Source organism: Schistocerca nitens, chromosome 7 (genome assembly GCF_023898315.1).
Source record: "Schistocerca nitens isolate TAMUIC-IGC-003100 chromosome 7, iqSchNite1.1, whole genome shotgun sequence".
In the NCBI taxonomy this organism is placed as follows: Eukaryota; Metazoa; Arthropoda; class Insecta; order Orthoptera; family Acrididae; genus Schistocerca; species Schistocerca nitens.
This window is the reverse complement of record NC_064620.1, coordinates 361274967-361294041: the sequence shown is the minus strand read 5'-3', so window position 1 is coordinate 361294041 and position 19075 is coordinate 361274967. Positions and strand designations below refer to the sequence as shown.

The 19075-nt window shown below is 42.5% G+C and overlaps 1 protein-coding gene across 1 annotated transcript in view; it reads left to right on the top strand.

Annotated features, from left to right (window-relative positions):
• The window catches only part of LOC126195372 (odorant receptor Or2-like), an 88870-nt gene that overhangs the window by 57687 nt on the left and 12108 nt on the right, over nt 1-19075 (top strand). The window contains exon 6 of the mRNA XM_049933946.1: nt 15524-15685. Within this exon, the coding sequence (XP_049789903.1) occupies nt 15524-15685 (162 nt within the window). The remainder of the gene's footprint in view (nt 1-15523; nt 15686-19075) is intronic.

Below are 19075 nucleotides of genomic sequence, written 5' to 3'. Positions count from 1 at the left end.
TGACCATAATTGAGGCACAATGATAATCACCAGAAATTCTGTGATTGGTAATTAGGTTACACGAACTGAGTAAGGTAAAGTTACGTATGCTGGGCTGCTGGATGCTTTTTGGGACTTGTTGTTGCGCTACCTCACTGACCTGTTACAATAACATGCACGACAGGAAATTAGGGTTTTGTTAAACGATCATTCTTTTAGTTAACTGTTTGCCATTTCGTATTTATGTGTACAGAGTTGAATTGACTGCGTATTACACAGCATGATACTGGAAGCGGAAGGCTAAAAGCTGTTAAATATTCAATGCAACATACAAAGTAGTTCATGCATGTACTACATGCAATATATTGAAAACCAGGACCTCATTTCCTTCCGTCGTTATTAATTTATGATAGTATGTGGAGTTTTATTATTTTATACACCATATGCAGACAGATCGAGATGCTATTTCCATAGGCATTAAATATTTAATTCTGCATGTCGTCAGAATATCAGAGCTTATTTCTCGTTACCTAAGCCAGTACTCAATGCTTCTCTACTTTTCAAAACATACATGCACATTTCAACATTTGCTCAGAGAGGAAACATTTTTTTTTTACATTAGCTAGACTACATAGAAGAAAAGACACATGCAAACCTGTTATTATTGATATTAATGTCACAGACTACAGATTTTAGACATCAGATAGGAAGCGACGAGCAGACACTATTGCACAAAACGCTAGTACTGAACGAGACTATCTCCGCATGCTCGTCACAAGTCGTACAACTTCGTCAAAATTATTGGACAGATGTTGGAGAACTGCAACGGATGCGCACCTGTCGACGTTAATGGGTCAACGCCGCCTTCTCTAGGCACAACTAATGGCACGCATACTGTTGCGGCACCTTCTTCTCTACGTAAAATACTCCCACCTTAGACTGCAGTGAGCCTAAGAAAATCTTGAATGATAGTGTGAATATTAAGATACAATGTTTTAGAAAGAGGCGCCCTTCGACCTGTACTACTCCTCACGATACAGTGGTGCCAGGATCCAATACTTGGCATTTTTAAGAAACCTAGCGGACAAACAACAAATACGATAGCTTTAAACCCAATTTCTTGCGAAATATGATCACGACACGTACAAATTAAAAATAACCGTGATATGAGTAGTTACATCGTGGAGGTGTTCAGATACCAAGTAGTATTGTAGACTTGTGCGGCATGTGATTAAGCTGGAGTGGAATTCTTGCTGAAGATTGTGAAGACCTGAGATCAATATTTGTTCAAATTGTCCAAATGGCTCTGAGCACTATGGGACTTAGCATCTGAGGTCATCAGTCCCGTAGAACTTAGCACTACTTAAACCTAACTGACATAACGACATCACACACATCCATGCCCGAGGCAGGATTCGAACCTGCGACCGTAGCAGCTTCGCGGTTCAGGACTGAAGCCCCTAGAACCTCTCGGCCACATGGGGCGGTTCAGTATTTGTACAGCTGCTTTACTTACCACGCAAATATCAATTCAGTAAGATGGAAAACACTAATATAAAGAAAAGGTTTCTTGACAGCCGAACAACTGCGGCAGTGCTTGAACGACACAAAATTTGTTCCTGAAATAATAACAGTCATTAATACACTCCTGGAAATTGAAATAAGAACACCGTGAATTCATTGTCCCAGGAAGGGGAAACTTTATTGACACATTCCTGGGGTCAGATACATCACATGATCACACTGACAGAACCACAGGCACATAGACACAGGCAACAGAGCATGCACAATGTCGGCACTAGTACAGTGTATATCCACCTTTCGCAGCAATGCAGGCTGCTATTCTCCCATGGAGACGATCGTAGAGATGCTGGATGTAGTCCTGTGGAACGGCTTGCCATGCCATTTCCACCTGGCGCCTCAGTTGGACCAGCGTTCGTGCTGGACGTGCAGACCGCGTGAGACGACGCTTCATCCAGTCCCAAACATGCTCAATGGGGGACAGATCCGGAGATCTTGCTGGCCAGGGTAGTTGACTTACACCTTCTAGAGCATGTTGGGTGGCACGGGATACATGCGGATGTGCATTGTCCTGTTGGAACAGCAAGTTCCCTTGCCGGTCTAGGAATGGTAGAACGATGGGTTCGATGACGGTTTGGATGTACCGTGCACTATTCAGTGTCCCCTCGACGATCACCAGTGTTGTACGGCAAATGTAGGAGATCGCTCCCCACACCATGATGCCGGGTGTTGGCCCTGTGTGCCTCGGTCGTATGCAGTCCTGATTGTGGCGCTCACTTGCACGGCGCCAAACACGCATACGACCATCATTGGCACCAAGGCAGAAGCGACTCTCATCGCTGAAGACGACACGTCTCCATTCGTCCCTCCATTCACGCCTGTCGCGACACCACTGGAGGCGGGCTGCACGATGTTGGGGCGTGAGAGGAAGACGGCCTAACGGTGTGCGGGACCGTAGCCCAGCTTCATGGAGACGGTTGCGAATGGTCCTCGCCGATACCCCAGGAGCAACAGTGTCCCTAATTTGCTGGGAAGTGGCGGTGCGGTCCCCTACGGCACTGCGTAGGATCCTACGGTCTTGGCGTGCATCCGTGCGTCGCTGCGGTCCGGTCCCAGGTCGACGGGCACGTGCACCTTCCGCCGACCACTGGCGACAACATCGATGTACTGTGGAGACCTCACGCCCCACGTGTTGAGCAATTCGGCGGTACGTCCACCCGGCCTCCCGCATGCCCACTATACGCCCTCGCTCAAAGTCCGTCAACTGCACATACGGTTCACGTCCACGCTGTCGCGGCATGCTACCAAAAGACTGCGATGGAGCTCCGTATGCCACGGCAAACTGGCTGACACTGACGGCGGCGGTGCACAAATGCTGCGCAGCTAGCGCCATTCGACGGCTAACACCGCGGTTCCTGGTGTGTCCGCTGTGCCGTGCGTGTGATCATTGCTTGTACAGCCCCCTCGCAGTGTCCGGAGCAAGTATGGTGGGTCTGACACACCGGTGTCAATGTGTTCTTTTTTCCATTTCCAGGAGTGTAGAAAAATATTAAACGCGCCCCCACGAGGTTTGCCCACATATTTTGCAGTATATAGTGTTCGGCATTCAATATGTATGGCGATAGTCACTATAAAATACGTACTTATCTGTTACAGAAAATTGAGTAAAATCACTACCAACCAGTCCTTCCCTAGCTACTACTAATACCGCCAATCTTTAAGACACCAACTGTCACTTATGTCTAAGTGACCAGTACGACAGTTACATACATGAAAAGCCGGCCGCGGTGGTCTCGTGGTTCTAGGCGCGCAGTCCGGAACCGTGCCACTGCTACGGTCGCAGGTTCGAATCCTGCCTCGGGCACGGATGTGTGTGATGTCCTTAGGTTAGTTAGGTTTAAGTAGTTCTAAGTTCTAGGGGACTGATGACCACAGCAGTTGAGTCCCATAGTGCTCAGAGTCATTTGAACCATTTGAACATACATGAAAAATTAATACATGTGAGAGAATATAGGAATTCACAATACACATGAAGCAACCCCAGATTCACTTAAGGGTATATAGTGAATCAACAGAAGAATATGGAACTGGTCTAGAGTTGTAACAAGATTTTAAATTACATTTATGCTTAGCGCAATCGTGCACACTGCAGATTCTTATATGAACCACATTGTTTTATGAGACAGTATTCTGTTTAGCATTCATCACGTGCAACGCTCAATATTCATTTAGCATAGCACCACGAGTAGTAGCCACAACAAGCCACAACATGCTGTCCGTGTTCGCCGAAGTCAGAGCGCACCCCATTCCCGTGAGGGTCTTGCACGTGGCTTCCCCCAGAATTAATCAGAATTACTTTTCCTGGTGTCTCTCCAGGAAATCGTCAACACTGTCTGCCGATCTCTAAGCATAGGCCGCTAAAACCCAACTCCACGCACCTCAACACAGAATGGACGCTTCCTTCGTGAAAACGCGTCCGTTCTACTTGAGTCTGGCTGACAGCCCACTTGCGTTTGAACCTCTCCAGCAAGGCCACGACAGCGCTTCTGCGGTCCTGAGGAGGTACCAGTAACCTCGTACAGTCACGAACCATGTGAGTGGCGCCAAGGAATACAGTTTTTCAAATGGACATGACACACTTTAAACAACGGCGGATGCCACTGATTTCGTGATAAGCACTTGATGTGATATTTCCACAACTGAAACGCTCCTGGAGTACGATTGGTTGGAAATCTGTACCAGACTGATCACCAGCAAGATGAAATATACAAAAGCGGCCGAGAAAGTTTCTGTAAATCCGGCTTGCGTGAGTAAATGGAATGAGACTGCGGCCACTCGAAGATCTGAAGGAAAAAATGGAAATGAGCGTATGGCATCGTTGGCCAGGAGGCCCCATTCGGGGAAGTTCGGCGGCTAAGTGCAAGTGTTATTTAATTCGACGCCACAGTGGGCGACTTGAGCGCCGGTGATGAGGATAAATGATGATGAGGACAACGTAATACCCAGTCCACGAGCGGAAAAAATCCGCTGCCCCGCCGGAAATTGAACCCTGGCTCGCTTGTGTGGGAGGCAAGCACGTTACCACCCAGCTAAGCAGGCTGACATTTGAAGAAAATAGATACCAACAGCCGTAATTTTCTTTAGTAGTTTTTTTACATTCTGTGCCTCATTGGCACCATCTTCAGGCGCCTTTACAAATCGACAAAATCATCAAGTTTAGAAAAGAAATCTGATCTGTTATGCATCATCTATCGTCATAAAATAAATTTTTAGTAGAAAGTTTAGAACGAGATGTCAAAAATATAAAAACTGTAAAATAAATGGACGAGGCACAAACGTTTGTCACTGAATAGTCGCATGCCCATTCACTGCATTAATAAGAACAGCTTAACCTTTTGGCTGTTGCAGTTGCGTGTGCGACTGGCCGCGTCGAGCCCGCCCTTGAGGTGTCCTGAACCGTTCACCTGCGCTGATATCCATCTCCGCAGACTGCTGTCTGAGTTCTTCGCTAGGCTGACCTCGCCCTGCTCTGAGTATTTCTGGAGCCAGGGCGTTCAAGTGTGTGTGGCAGTCTGAGTGTGATCTACAACGTTACAAATAAACACAGTGCATCTGGATACTTCAAAGCTTTTGGAAATGAATTACTCGACAGACATAAAGTACGCTGACAATTACGCCAATTCCGCATCAAAGGCTTTCTTTCATTTGCAAGTAGTTCTTGAGAATCATCATAAGATTTCTGTATACATCTAAGATTTATTTGACGTACTGATACTTAATTGTCAATTATTGTATATGTAGCGTAGCAGTTAGCGGACAATAAGTTCTATTCCCAACCGATAGATCATTCATTCTTATGGTTTTGCTTGGCTTCCAAATGGATCCAGTGATACGGGTCTGCATGCTGTCTGTACGTCGCTCCAGTTTTTAGATTTCACATTGGTGTCCGAAATTAAAGCACCCGTCCTGCGACTAAGTCACGATAACCGTTCGATAGTGTTCTGCACGGAAGATGGCATTCCGGTCAACGGACATCCATGTCAGCGATGGCGTCAAATGGTTCAAATGGGTCTGAGCACTATGGGACTTAACATCTGCGGTCATCAGTCCCCTAGAACTACTTAAACCTCACTAACCCAAGGACATCACACACATCCATGCCCGAGGCAGGATTCGAACCTGCGACCGTAGCGGTCGCGCGGTTCCAGACTGAAGCGCCTAGAACCGCTCGGCCACTCCGGCCGGCTCGATGGCGTCATGGCACACATCAAACGGTGTAGTATTTTTCGGGTAGTCACACATCCAGAGTCGCTACATACACAGTCACTAACTGTGCAGTATGGCACAGAGATGACACCTACCAGAATCTCTGTGATGGTTGGCCTAGGAAGAACTGAACCAGGACAAGGCCGAAACTGTATCCCGAATATCAGGACAGTACTGACCACGTGTGATAGCAGAAAGATAATACCGTTCTTTGGATGTAAGGATACAATGGTACCGCATTATTATTGCGCAGCAACTGCGATCTAACCTCGTAGCATCCACTGGACGTGTTGTATCGAGGCAAACGGTGAACAGAAGGCTTCAGCAGAGCGGTCTTTATTATCGGAGACTTACTGTATTTGCACCTCCGACGCGTCCTCACAGGAGGGAACGTCTAGAGTGGAATCGTCAATATGCCACCTGGACGGTCGAACAGTGGGCCAATGTTCTTTTCATAGATGTGTACTGAATTGGCCTGGAGAATGAGAGACTCTCGACGAATTCACATCTGGAGCGAACGTGGAACACGATTTCGGGAGCCAAACATTGTGAAACGAGACCGATATCGAGAAGGATCTTTAATATTGGGGCAAGGGTTGTGCTGACCACTTGAACAACTCTTCATCAAACGGTGCACGTGAATCGGCAAGATTTAACTGCTGGCAGGTATCGTGACGAGGTATTAACAGCTAATGTGCGGTTGTTGCGAGGAGCTGTGGGCCCAGACTTCGTACTGATGGACGATAATGCTCGACTTCATAGTGCACGGGTGGTTGATGTTGTTTTTGGAAAAGTAAGATATTGCACGCATGGCATAGCCTGTTCGCTCTTCCGATTTGTGTCCCATAACGCATATTGAGTCTGGGATGCACTACGGACTGACGGCATCACATGAGCATCCACCAACCAATCCTCAAGATTTCCGAGTAACTCTGCAGGAAGAATGGGTGTTATTGCCTCAACGTGAAATTGATGACATTATACACAGAGTGTCCCGTCGTTGTCACGCTTGTATTGCTGCAAGAGGTGATCACACCCCACACTGAGCACATTAAACAATTGTCGGCAAGTGTGTGCAAATCCTTTAAGTTGGAAGAAAAACGTAGAAAATTTTTGTCTACCGCTATAGATGTTACAGTTGCTTACGTTTTGTATTCTTCGCATTGTTCCTACTTTACTATCATCTGTTTCTACAGTTGTGTGGCTAAATAAACGAAACCTTGCAAAATTTCTGTTTGTTGCTTTAATTTTGAACACAACTGTAATAATCTCTTCTCTCTGCCAATCTTTTTATCATTATGATATTTTCATCTTCAATGTCATGTACCCTTGTGGCCTATTGTCGGGAGTTTCTTTTTCTTTTATTGGTGTTTGTGGTATGAGTTGTCCCTGAACATTGTCTAATCTAGCACACCATAAATGTTCCGCTAATTTCTTAAGTTATAGTTCTTATCTCATCTTCCATTTCTATGCGGTGGTTCTACGATTTAACGCATATTGGTTTACATACTGTCTTGTTATAATAATAATAATAATTATTATTATTATTATTGTTCAGTACTTCTTATTCATTTGTTCGAAAACTCATGTTTTGTTAAGGATCAGTTCATATTCTTTTAAAACACTTATTTAGAACGACTCACAAGGTTTTTATTTACAGTAAATCTCGGATTGTTTTATGTAGTGATACCTACTTTAGAGGTTGACTATTGTTCACTCTTCTCTGTGCCCCTCCAAATAGAATCTAGCATACATAGCTCGAGAGTATACTTTGTTTATAACTTCTGATTTTATACCTTTTCTTTTTTTATATATTTGGTTAAATTATTTGAGATATATGATACACGAGTAATAATGTTAGTGACAGCTAAGTACCACACACCAATAAATAAATGTAATAACAAATAATAAAAAAATAATAGACTACTGAACACGAAGGTTAAAGTACTCGTCATGAAAGACCAGAAAATAATCTCACATAATGAAATCAGGGGTTTTACTACGCAGAAAAGCGGTAGTGCCAAGGCTTTTAAGAACATAAGTATGAAGTCAAAGTAGCTGTAAAAATAACTGCTTATATAACCTCATGACGTGTAATGCACGTAAAACTATTTCTAAAATAGAGAAATTATCTCATATCGTACAATGTTGAAGTTACATAATCTCTTAACATGTCAAAGTTCCCGAGTCAACTAGTTTGATACGATAAACGTCCAGTAATCAGAGAAATAGTAAAAACCACATACAGTGCACTCACGTATACACGAAACTACGTAAGTCACCTAGTCGTTTGTGCCGTTATAGGTACCACTATTTCCTGCGCTTTCCATAGACTTCTAAAAACTTTGAGGTAAAACACAGCATAAGTAACGCACGTATAACACAAGAACAAGAATGGGCTTGCTAGATCACGTATCTTCTGGTCGACGTGGACCTTCCTCACCTCTAACAACTGTCAGCTCAATCCGTCAAAGAGGAAGGTCAAAGATGACCATGTCACGTTAGAAGAAGACATTACTCGATTACATGGATAAAACACACATCCACTGTTAAACGAAGAAGTACAGCGTAACATACCGTTACGATGTAGTATAATAAAGACGAGAAGTAATCAAAACGAAGATCATGCATGTGTAAAGTACTGTTAATAAACGTGATCGTGCTCTTGAAAGGTGTTAGTAATAAAAGCAGTGTGGGTAGAAGCGTGAAGGAGCATACACAGGTCAACAGCTTAGTTTGTTGGTGACTTCTGGTTTTATATTTTCTTTTCTGCGTTATATATTTGGTTACATTATTTGAAATTAGGTTTTTGGTGGATATGACACACGAGTAATAATAGTACATGTTAGTCACAACTATATATTACAAACAAAAACGGATAAGAATAAGAAATTTAATAAAAATAAAAAATAAGTAATAATTAACGTTCTTGAACTTAGGCTCTTACTTTGTCCTAAATGCATGGTTTTCATTTCTGGTTTTCTATTCTTTTCAGTGGTTCTTGCATTCCTTCACAACTGAATTACACCATTTGAGTCGGCTCACCTACCTTTACCATATTTTTGCAGTCATTATTTTGTTTTGTTGCTTAGTTTGAGACAGATTTTTTGTCTTCTTGACGTTTCGTTTGCAGTATGGTCCCTGTCTGTGATACCTTTGTTTGTACGACATCATTTAGCCTTATTTTCAATGAATATTTTTCTAAATACCGCAATATAGTAATTTTCTCTGATTGTAAATTTTTCTAATGTATTTTGTTTAACCCTATGAGTTCTGCAGAAGTGAAATCCGGTCGCGCTCCGTCTTTCCGTAGGGGCTACGGACGCCGTTAGCCACTGCAGTAGTATTTCCCATGGGCGCTGCAGACTGCATTCACCGTCGTAGCCTGCCTGGTACCTCAGTCCTAATGACGTCATTTACCATCAGCTGGTTCCTCTACCTGTGGTCCTGCGGACGTCTATAGTCGCTCAGCGGTATATCCGCCGGATTTTACAGTTTCTGTTCGACATTCATGCTAGTTGGTTCTTGTGATCGTTTGCATTCTGCTTCTTTAGTGTCGTTCAGCTTTCTGACTACTCATCATTACTATTAGAGTGCTGTCACTTTGTGTTCCACAAACAAATGGCACGTCGGAGTGGTTGCATTGACGAAGAAATACTGGAGGTACTCGCAAGGAGTGACACTGACCGTGAGTGTGGCATCTTCAATGACTATAGCAATGATGTCGATTCTTCAGGAAAGTTTGGTAGTAGCACGCGTCCCTGTCCTTCACCTAGTAGAACTCATTGGGAGAGTTCTTCAGATTCTGAAAGTGAAGACGAATCGATCCATAAAGAGGCCAAGCCTTAGTGACAAATTTAATGGGCGAAAGTCCAGTAGTTCATGCATTTGATGACTTATCTTCAGGGCATAATTGCCAACTACCGCCTGATTTAAGTGTCTATCCTTTTGCACGCTATTTCAGTCAGAAAATCTGATGAAATTTATAGCACTTGTAGGAAAGCGATTTTACACTTTCACCATGGCAAATACGTTCATTCTCGATGGTCCACCCGGGAAGATAATGGTTTTGAGCCACTATATTGCTTCACTGGTATTTGGCTTCTCGTGTCCCATGGTTAAAAAGTTGAGAGGAAGGAAATATTTGTCTAGAGATGTACTTGTAAGCACTCCAATTTTCGGTGCATTTATTTCCCATGACCGTTTTATGTTACTTTTGAGAATGTTGCATTTTAGTGACAACTCTGCCACTCTTGAAGATGACAATTTGTTTAAAGTTAGGAAAATAGTTGATACAGCTTGTATGGCATTCCGCAGTGCATTTAATGCACACAAAAATCTCTGTGTCGATGAAAGTCTGTAATTGTTCAAAAGGTCGCTTACCTTTCAAACAATTCATTCTTTCGAAACGAAGTATTTTCGTGTTATACGACTAAAAAACTGGATACGCCTTGCATTTCATTACATACACAGGCACACCAATAGAAATTGAAGTCCATAATATTAGAAATTCTCACGGAACAGTAGGAACACTAATGAAACCATACTGTGAACGGGCACATACCATGTATGTCGACAGTTGGTATAAAAGTGCAGACTTGTTACTCTGGCTTCACGACCAAAGAACAGCAGCACGCGGTACTGTACGCAGCAACAGGCGCAACTGAAACGAGGAGAATTTGACTTTATGCCGAGTGACACAATGCTTGCCATCAAGTGGTGCGACAAGGGAGAAGTGTTGATGCTGACTACCTGTAACACTACAGAAATGCGTGACACGGGAAAGACAGTCACGAAGACGGGCGAGAATGTAATGAAATTGCAATGTGTTGTCGAGTACAGTGCAAGTATAGGCGCAGTGTACTGAGAAACACAGACCGGATGCTTCAAGTCCAACACAATAATGAACAAAACAAAAAAGAATTATTCATATCGATCGCTTCAATCGTGAATAACGAAAATCGTGAGAAACCTATAGAAAAATTTCTAATTTTCTAGGCGACTTCCCGAAACTTTTCTTTCATACAAACCTTGCCTTAAAAATTACGAACGCAAAGAAAAAGGAATCATCTTATGAGATGGTCTTGTGAGATCACGTATTCCCACGGTCGACGTGGACCTTCCGCACCTCTAACAACTGACAGCCCAATCAGTCAAAGAGGAAGCTCAAACATCATCATGTCATCATTGGTGAAAATAAGAACAAGACATTATAAAATCGATAAAACACACAACCGCCGTAAGAAAAAAAGAATCGTGTAACATTGGAAGACTGAAACCTACAGTGCAGTAAGAAAACAGTATTCTACAGGTACGATGTAATTTGATGAAGGAAGTGAAGTATTAAAAACGAAGATAGTGGACTTATAAAGTAGTATTAACATGGGTGACTGTAGTCCTGATGAGAGTTATTACAAAAACTAGTGTTGGTGAAAGGGTGAAGGAGCACACATAGGTGGACAATTCCCTTTGTTGATGATTTCTGGTTTTATATTTTGCTTTCAGTCTCCTATCTTTGCACAGATCAGTTAAAATTTGAATTTTAGTCGATATGACTCACAATTAATAGGACATGTTAGTCAGAGCTACTAACTATAAGCATAGAAAGGATAAAAATAAAAAATAATAATAATTTACGTATTCGAACTTAGAATCTTACTTGAGCCTAAATGCATGGTTCTCATTTCTGGTTTTCTATTCTTTTCATCAGTTCTTGCATTCCTTCGAAACTCAATTACATCGTCAGATCGGCACGTCTTCTTCCTGTAACATGTCTTTGTATTCGCTATTTTACTTTCTTGGTTTTCAATATTTGTACTTTGAAAGAGATTTTGTGTTTGCTTGACGTGTACCAGACACCAGACAGCTCTCCCAGGATTTGACATTAGATACAGTTCCGTAATGATAACCATTTGTGCATAGCTTTGTACTTAACCTGTGCTAATTATTATAGTTACATGTGTATGGTTCTTGTATTTTTGATAAAAGTGATTGTGTGTAAGAAGATTGTTCTATGACATTTTGACTGGGCACCGCAACTATGTAACTGCATTTGCGGATGGGTGTAAATAGGGGGACCCCGTTCGTTGCTCTACTGTTTTCCCTATCCTCCGATTTCCTCACTAGTTTACGGTATTTGACTCGGAACTATAGGTTTTATGGGTGCTAAATTCCACGACTGTTCTGATTGCCTAATTGCCGTTCACTCTTCGCAAGGCTAGGGTCCAGCAGAGAAAGTAATCCAGAATATTCAGGACACCCTCCTCCGAATACAATGACTGGGCAAGGAGGAGACTTTTTGCTGAATTTAAGCGCACGTTGATATTCCCAGGAATGAAAGGCTGGATGTAACATCCAAGGAGGCGTGTCGAGATCTTTAGAGGCGTCAGTGTGTCATAATCCGACGTGCTACCGCCTCGCTGTTGAGGTACAGTCGTGGACAAAACGAGCGAGACCCCACACCTTTTCGTTATGCTAATCCACACAGCTTTAAAATCTGCCACACAGCATACAAGGCAAGGCGACGAAGTGCTACCAACATACTATGCACAGGCGTGAAATTGAAAAATTATCCGAACTTTGTCAGACTGTTTTCAGTCACGTGTAAGATTGTATTAATGCTCATTAGTGTGTTAAACAACACGTAAATATAAGATTAAGTGAAAGAAGAAACGCTAATTAGCATGAACTGTACTTATAAAAATGAATATTTAATACTACCAAGGGACCGTATACGTCAGGAAGTGCAATACATTTCCGCTTATTAGGTCTACCTGTACTCGAGGTAAACGGGTTTTAAGAGTTGGGTAGACAAATAGACAGTCAAAAATGAGACTAGTAGGGTTCCATTTTTACCGAGTAAGGTGACGAAATCGTAAGAACGAAAATAGTTACAACACTTACTCAAGATGAGGGTCGCATAAATAATTCGCCCTACTCTTTATTCGTAATGTTCTATTTGCAGTCGATACATCAATATATTAATCCTAGCTACGCTTTCGATCCAAATCACGTTTACAGGAATGTGAAATAAGATCCATTTGCCTATATACTTGGTAATTCAGATCCCAGTATTAATGCCACCGCGTTTTAGAAGTGCGAACATTCCCTTTGCTAGCTAGCTTAAGAAACAGTTCGCTAATGAACGTTTTCTGGCTGTGGCGAGTCTAATGGAGAACTGGAGACATTGTAGAATACGTTTGGCGGGTATGTCGCCGTTTTTTTCCTGGGGTGGTGCAGAATTATCCTACTAAATGTACTCGCTAATAACAATATGTTTTTATTTCGATAAACATCCCGAATGATTGTCACATAAGCTGTCACATGTTTTTGAGTCCAGAAAGCTCTATGCAACAGAAACTGCAGATCATTTGGCCATTTTCATTGCGAAATTGCCGGCTTATTCATGTGTGGGGCTGTTTGCCTGGGTTGTCTGCTAGCGTAGTGAAAGCTGTTTGCTACTGCAAGGGAGGTCAGGTTTGTTTTCGATTCTAATCTCGATGGAGGCAGAGAGACTATCAGTAAATCTCGCGCCCACAATACGTTTTACTGCTACCTTTATTGTGTACCGGCGCCCTGTGGATGTAAACATGAAAAGCTTGTAGTATTTCATACTTGTTACTGCCTACTTTTTCCGCCTCTGTCAATAAATAAATTGACTTAAGTGTGGCACTGAACGATTTTTAATTGAATTTCGTTTTGAATTTTCATGCATTGCTAAATTAGCACGCTTTCATGGTATGCCAGCAACGGTAATTCAGTATGACTGGTCTGAACGTTGACACAGACCGTTTTGTGGCCGAATGCCCATAATATTTTGCTAATTCGTAATCATCTGTCTTGCTAAAACACTTATGTTATCTCGGTAAGCGGAAATTCATTTTTAATTGTACAGTTCATACTAACTAGCGTTTCTTATTTCATTTATATCTTATATTTACCTGTTGTGTTTAACACACCAATCAGCATTAATATAGTCTTACACATGATTGCTAACAGTCTGATAATGTTCAGATGGATTTTCAATTTCACGCCTGCGCATAGTATGTTGGTGGCACTTCATCGCCTTGCCTGTTATGCTGTGTAGCAGACTTTAAAGCTGTGCTGATCAGTATAACGAAAAGTCGAGGATTCTCGCTCGTTTTGTCCACGACTGTACATAGTCATGCGTCGATGGGAGAAAATGTGACTGGAAGTAACATACAATAACGTGAGTCTAGTAAAGTCTATACCGCGCCCGTGGCCTCCTCCCAGCCGCGCAGGCTGAATGAGGTCACACTTATTCGTCTTCTCATAGGCCACATCTGGGGCCAACGATATATACGGGCCCTGCAACGACCCTGTGACGTCACACTAGTAGGCTTATACGCCACACATCGGGAAAGCTCGGCTCAATGCAGGGCCATGGGCAATCAATATTTAATAGAAAAGATACTCACTAAAGGTCTTAATTTTGTCGTGTGCTATGGCGAATTTGTATGCATTTAAGCGGTCAATTAAAAATTAATAAACTCGTGTGAACTAGTTACTCGCTGGCACTAGAAAGATCTGCAAGGTCACGTGGTGTGACGTGAACGCAACGGCCTGTCTTTCTCTTGGGCCTCGGGCCACAGCCCCACGACACTTGGCTTGGGCAAGGAACCTGCAGCGCGTGGTGCTTGTGGTGTACAGTTCACTGTTCGCCACAGTCTATCAGATTACGTTTTCTTTTCAGAACAGAGAGCTGCGGCAAACTGGCCAGCAGGCCTCTCGTCTACCTTAAGTGACATTCAGATGAATATGGTGAGGGTTTTAAATTTTTCTGATGTGTCAGACTTCTATCCTGAAAGTTAAGGGAAATGTTGTTAATGTGTTAAAGGAATCACTGTCGCACCCCCGTTTTTGGTATGTGGTCATCCAGGTGAGCCGCTATTTTATCTGTTATTGAAGCTGCTCTATCGTTTCACTAATGTTTTAATCCCAGGTATAGCGCCTTTCACCCATTCTCCACTGTCTCAACGCGTGTAAGAGTGGCTGACTGGTTCCACACGAGTGAGGTGGAAGTGAGTCAGTGAGTTCATTTTGTTGGTTAAATACCGACTGTGTGATTACATTTTTAGCAATTCTCACCACATTCGTTTCTTGGAATATTTGTAAGGACACTGATAACGTTGTCGCTGAGCGCTCATAAACTCCAAGCAAGCTCACACACACACACACACACACACACACACACACACACATACACACACACGCACGCACGCACACATTCCCTTACATAGGACTACGGTTGAGCATTTCCTCGTTGTCGGCAGTATTGAAAAGCAAATGCTAACGCTAGTGCCAGTCTGAAATGATGCAATGGGTTGCATGTGCGTAAATGGCAGCTTTTAACTGGCGTTAATGAAGCTTTTCATACATCACTTTTGAATTCTACTGTCTTTTAAAACAGAAACATCTCTTTGATTGCCGCACGGTGTACCCGCGTAGTTTGTGGCGTCTTGTCACGGTCCGCGCGGCTCCCCCCGTCGGAGTTTCCAGTCCTCCCTCGGGCATGAGTGTGTGTGTTGTCCTTAGCGTAAGTTAGTTTAAGGTAGATTAAGTAGTATGTAAGCTTAGAGACCGATGACCTCAGCAGTCTGGTTCCATAAGACATCACCACAAATTTCCAAACCTCCAGCTCTTTCATTAAAACAGTATTTTGTCACGTACGAAATTTACATAATGAAAAGCCGATGTCGTTCACTGATTTATTGGTGATACTAGTCGTTTATTGCAGAGCGAAAACGTGGCTTCGTCGGCCTACGGCGCAGTGCCGTCAGTGCAGGAATGCTCCACGGGCATCAAACGGTCGCTGCTGCTTCTGATGCTCCGAGCCCAGAGGCCGCTACGCATCACTGCCGGTGGATTCTTTGCCCTCTGCAGGGAGTCCTTCGTGTCGGTGAGGAATTCTTCAAGCATAAGGTTTTACAATCATCTGCACAGGTTAGCTGTAATGCCAAAGGAGAGCAACGTCCGTCTGTGCGCTGATGTTTCCACAAGCTGCTGGTTGACCAGATACTGACCCCAACTCTGCCGCTAATAAATGAAACATAAGAGAAAACTCTTTCCACGATGACAACACGGTTTGGGTCCACCCTGCGCTGCTATCGCAGCTGACATTCGTCTGCTCTGCTATCATACGTTCGGGTAGATTTCTTCACGTAATCTCCTTCACGTTGAGATGGTTGAGTGAAATGAAGGAATTACCACTCCCGGAAATCCTTGGTACTCCCACAACTGTTTAATGCATGTTTCTTCAAATGAAACGCTCTCGTGACAAAATCATAATCGATCTTCGAATAAAATTATAATTTAATTAGCATGTGAACTTGTAACCCTAAAAACATTAGACCAATATTCCGCCATTCTGTCGCACATGCGATTGAGAACGTAGCCCTGAACAACGCGCACTATGTTCTGCCTTCTTATACTAATTTATTTCCTTATTTAATAATTTTATAAATGAGGCATTACATAAACTTAAAAAATATTAAGTGACATGAGAAATTGGTAAAATATCATAATATGTAATAGAAAAAGTGCCATGATGATCTCTCCATTGGCAAAAAATTCTGGACTAGTTCCCCATTCTCATCCTTGGGAGGGGACTGCCAAGAGGGTGACCATGAGAATAAGACGGAGTAAATAACGAAAGCCTAACACTCTACGAATCAGGGCGTCTGGTCAGAGGAGTATAGAGTATTATCAACAGGAGCCAAAAATAGCATAAGGTGAGTATAAATAGGAAGGTATGACAGAGAGGAATTTACTCTGAGCAATTCAGGATAAATTTGTTCTCAGTATCGACGGCAAACCAACACCAACAATAGAAGTTCATTTATACATACCGAGTATGCATGCCGATGTTTCAAGCAGGCGATGAAGAGATGGAGAAAGTATATGAGGATATTGGACGGGTAATACAGTACTAAAGGGTAGTGAAAATATAATAGTCATGGGGAATTGGAATGTGGTTCTTGGGGAGTGAACAAGAAGAAAAGATTACCCGAGAATATATACTTGGTAATAGGAACGAGAGGGGAGAAAGACCAAGTGAGTTCTGCAATAAATTTTAGATGATAATAGCGAATACTCTGTTCAAGAATCACAAGACGAGGAAATATACATGGAAAAGAGCGAGAGTTAAAATGGAGATAAATTACATCATTATCCGGCAGAAAATTCGAAGTCAGATGTTAAGGCGTACCCAGGGGCAGATACAGACTCTGACCATAATTTGGTAAGATGAAGAGTAGGCTGAAGTTTAAGAGACTTATTACTGATTTAATGTAGACGCGCCAAATTACTCTCCTGTGTCAACCTTTCTGTCTGAGAGTAGCACTTGCAACCAAGGTCCTCAGTTACATGCTGGGTGTAGCCCAATCTCTGTTTTCTTCTACACTTTTCATCCACTACAGCTCCGTCTAGTACAAAGGAAGTTATTGTCTTATGTCTTAATATATGTCCTATCGCTCTGTCCCTTTTTCTGTTCAGTTATTTCCATGTACTCCTGTCCTCACCGATTCTGCGAACAGCCTCATCATTCCTTACCATATCAATCCACAGAATTTTCAACGTTCTTTTGAATCACCACATCTCAAAAGCTTTTAGTTTCTTCTGTTCTACACTTCCCAAAGCCCATACCTCACTGCCATATAAAGCCGTGCTCTAGATATACATTCTCCGAAATATCCTTCCCAGATTAAAATCTCTGTTTGATACCAGCAGACTTCCCTTGGCCAGGAAGCCCGTTACTGCCAATGAGAGTCTACTTTTTATGTCCTCGTTGCTCCTTCTGTGGGGCGGCGGGTGGAATAATTGTTAGATGTTCCTATTATTTATTTAATGCTGTTCTCAACACTGGCTCTCTAACTACAATATTGGCAACCAGAAAGTGATTAGCAAAACGTGAAGCCTGTAATTAGAATTCCTAGTGCCCACTTCATCTGAGAAATACATTTATAGCTACAGCTTATAGCTCTGAGGAATCAGGAGATTGTCTAGGATTCATAATCAAAAACCATTCTCTCTAAAATGTTCACAATATTCTGAAAGTCACAGATAAAAAAGTATCCACACAATCCAACTACCAGAGCAGTTCAGAGTCTAATGCGCTCATGCAACTATAACTGTTCAAATTAAATGTTTAAGTGAATGCTCGACATAGTTTGATGATAATGTTCGTCAAACGTCATGCTAATAATGGTAGAATGTCTGTCCTGCGGCGGTACGTGAAAATACGACATACGCAAACTAAAGATAGATCATTAACGTCATCCCAAAATTAACACTTCACTCGAAAACGATTTCATGGTTACGCGTATCCCGAGTAACTTATTACTGCATCCGAGGCTGTTTATATCAACGATACCAACGCGATGCGACTCCCGGCACAGGTGGTGCGCTAATCAGCGCCTGGAGAGAACTGGGACCTTTCCCGGCCGATGCACCATACTTCCATCATGGGTTAGTTTGGTGCCTAGTCGCAGAATTTCTTAACTACGTCCAGTTCATCATCCGCAATTCTAATTTGTTCTCACTCTTCTCGTTTCTGTTGCTTGTCATTACTTTGGCCTTTCTTCGACATACTCTCATTTCATATTTAGTTACTCATTAGACTGTTCATTCCATTCAGAAGGACCGTTAATTTTTCCTGTCTTGAACTGAGGATAGCAATGTCAACAACGAATGTTACTGTCGATATCTTTTCCCCTTAATATTAATCCCGCTCTTGAAATTTGTCTTTTATTTGCGTTATTGCTTCCTCAATGTATGGGTAGAACAGTAATCCGTGCACTTCGTTCTTGGTCTTCCAGTCTTAATTTTCCCTCTTCGTTTTTGTACATATCGTAATTACTCACATTTTTCCTATAGATTACCTCTTTTTTTCTTTTCATTTCGAAGGCCTTGATCCACTTTACACTGTCGGACTCTTTTTCCACACCAATTAAATCTGTGAACGTGTCTTGATTTTTCTTCAATCTTGCTTCTATTATCAATCGCAACATGAGAACTGCTTCTCTTGTACCTTTACCTTTGCCAGAGCCAAACTGATTGTCATCTAAAGGATCCTCAATTTTCTTTCTGTTCTTCTGTACATTACTCCTGTCAGCAATATGGATGCGAGAACTGTTAAGCAGATTGTGTGATAATACCCTCATTGTCGGCTCTTACTATCTTTGGCATTGTGTGGAATACGTTTTTTCCGAAAGTCTGATGGTATGTCACCAGTCTCAAGCATCTTACATACCAACGTGAAAACTCGACTTGTTGCCACTTCCCCCCGTAA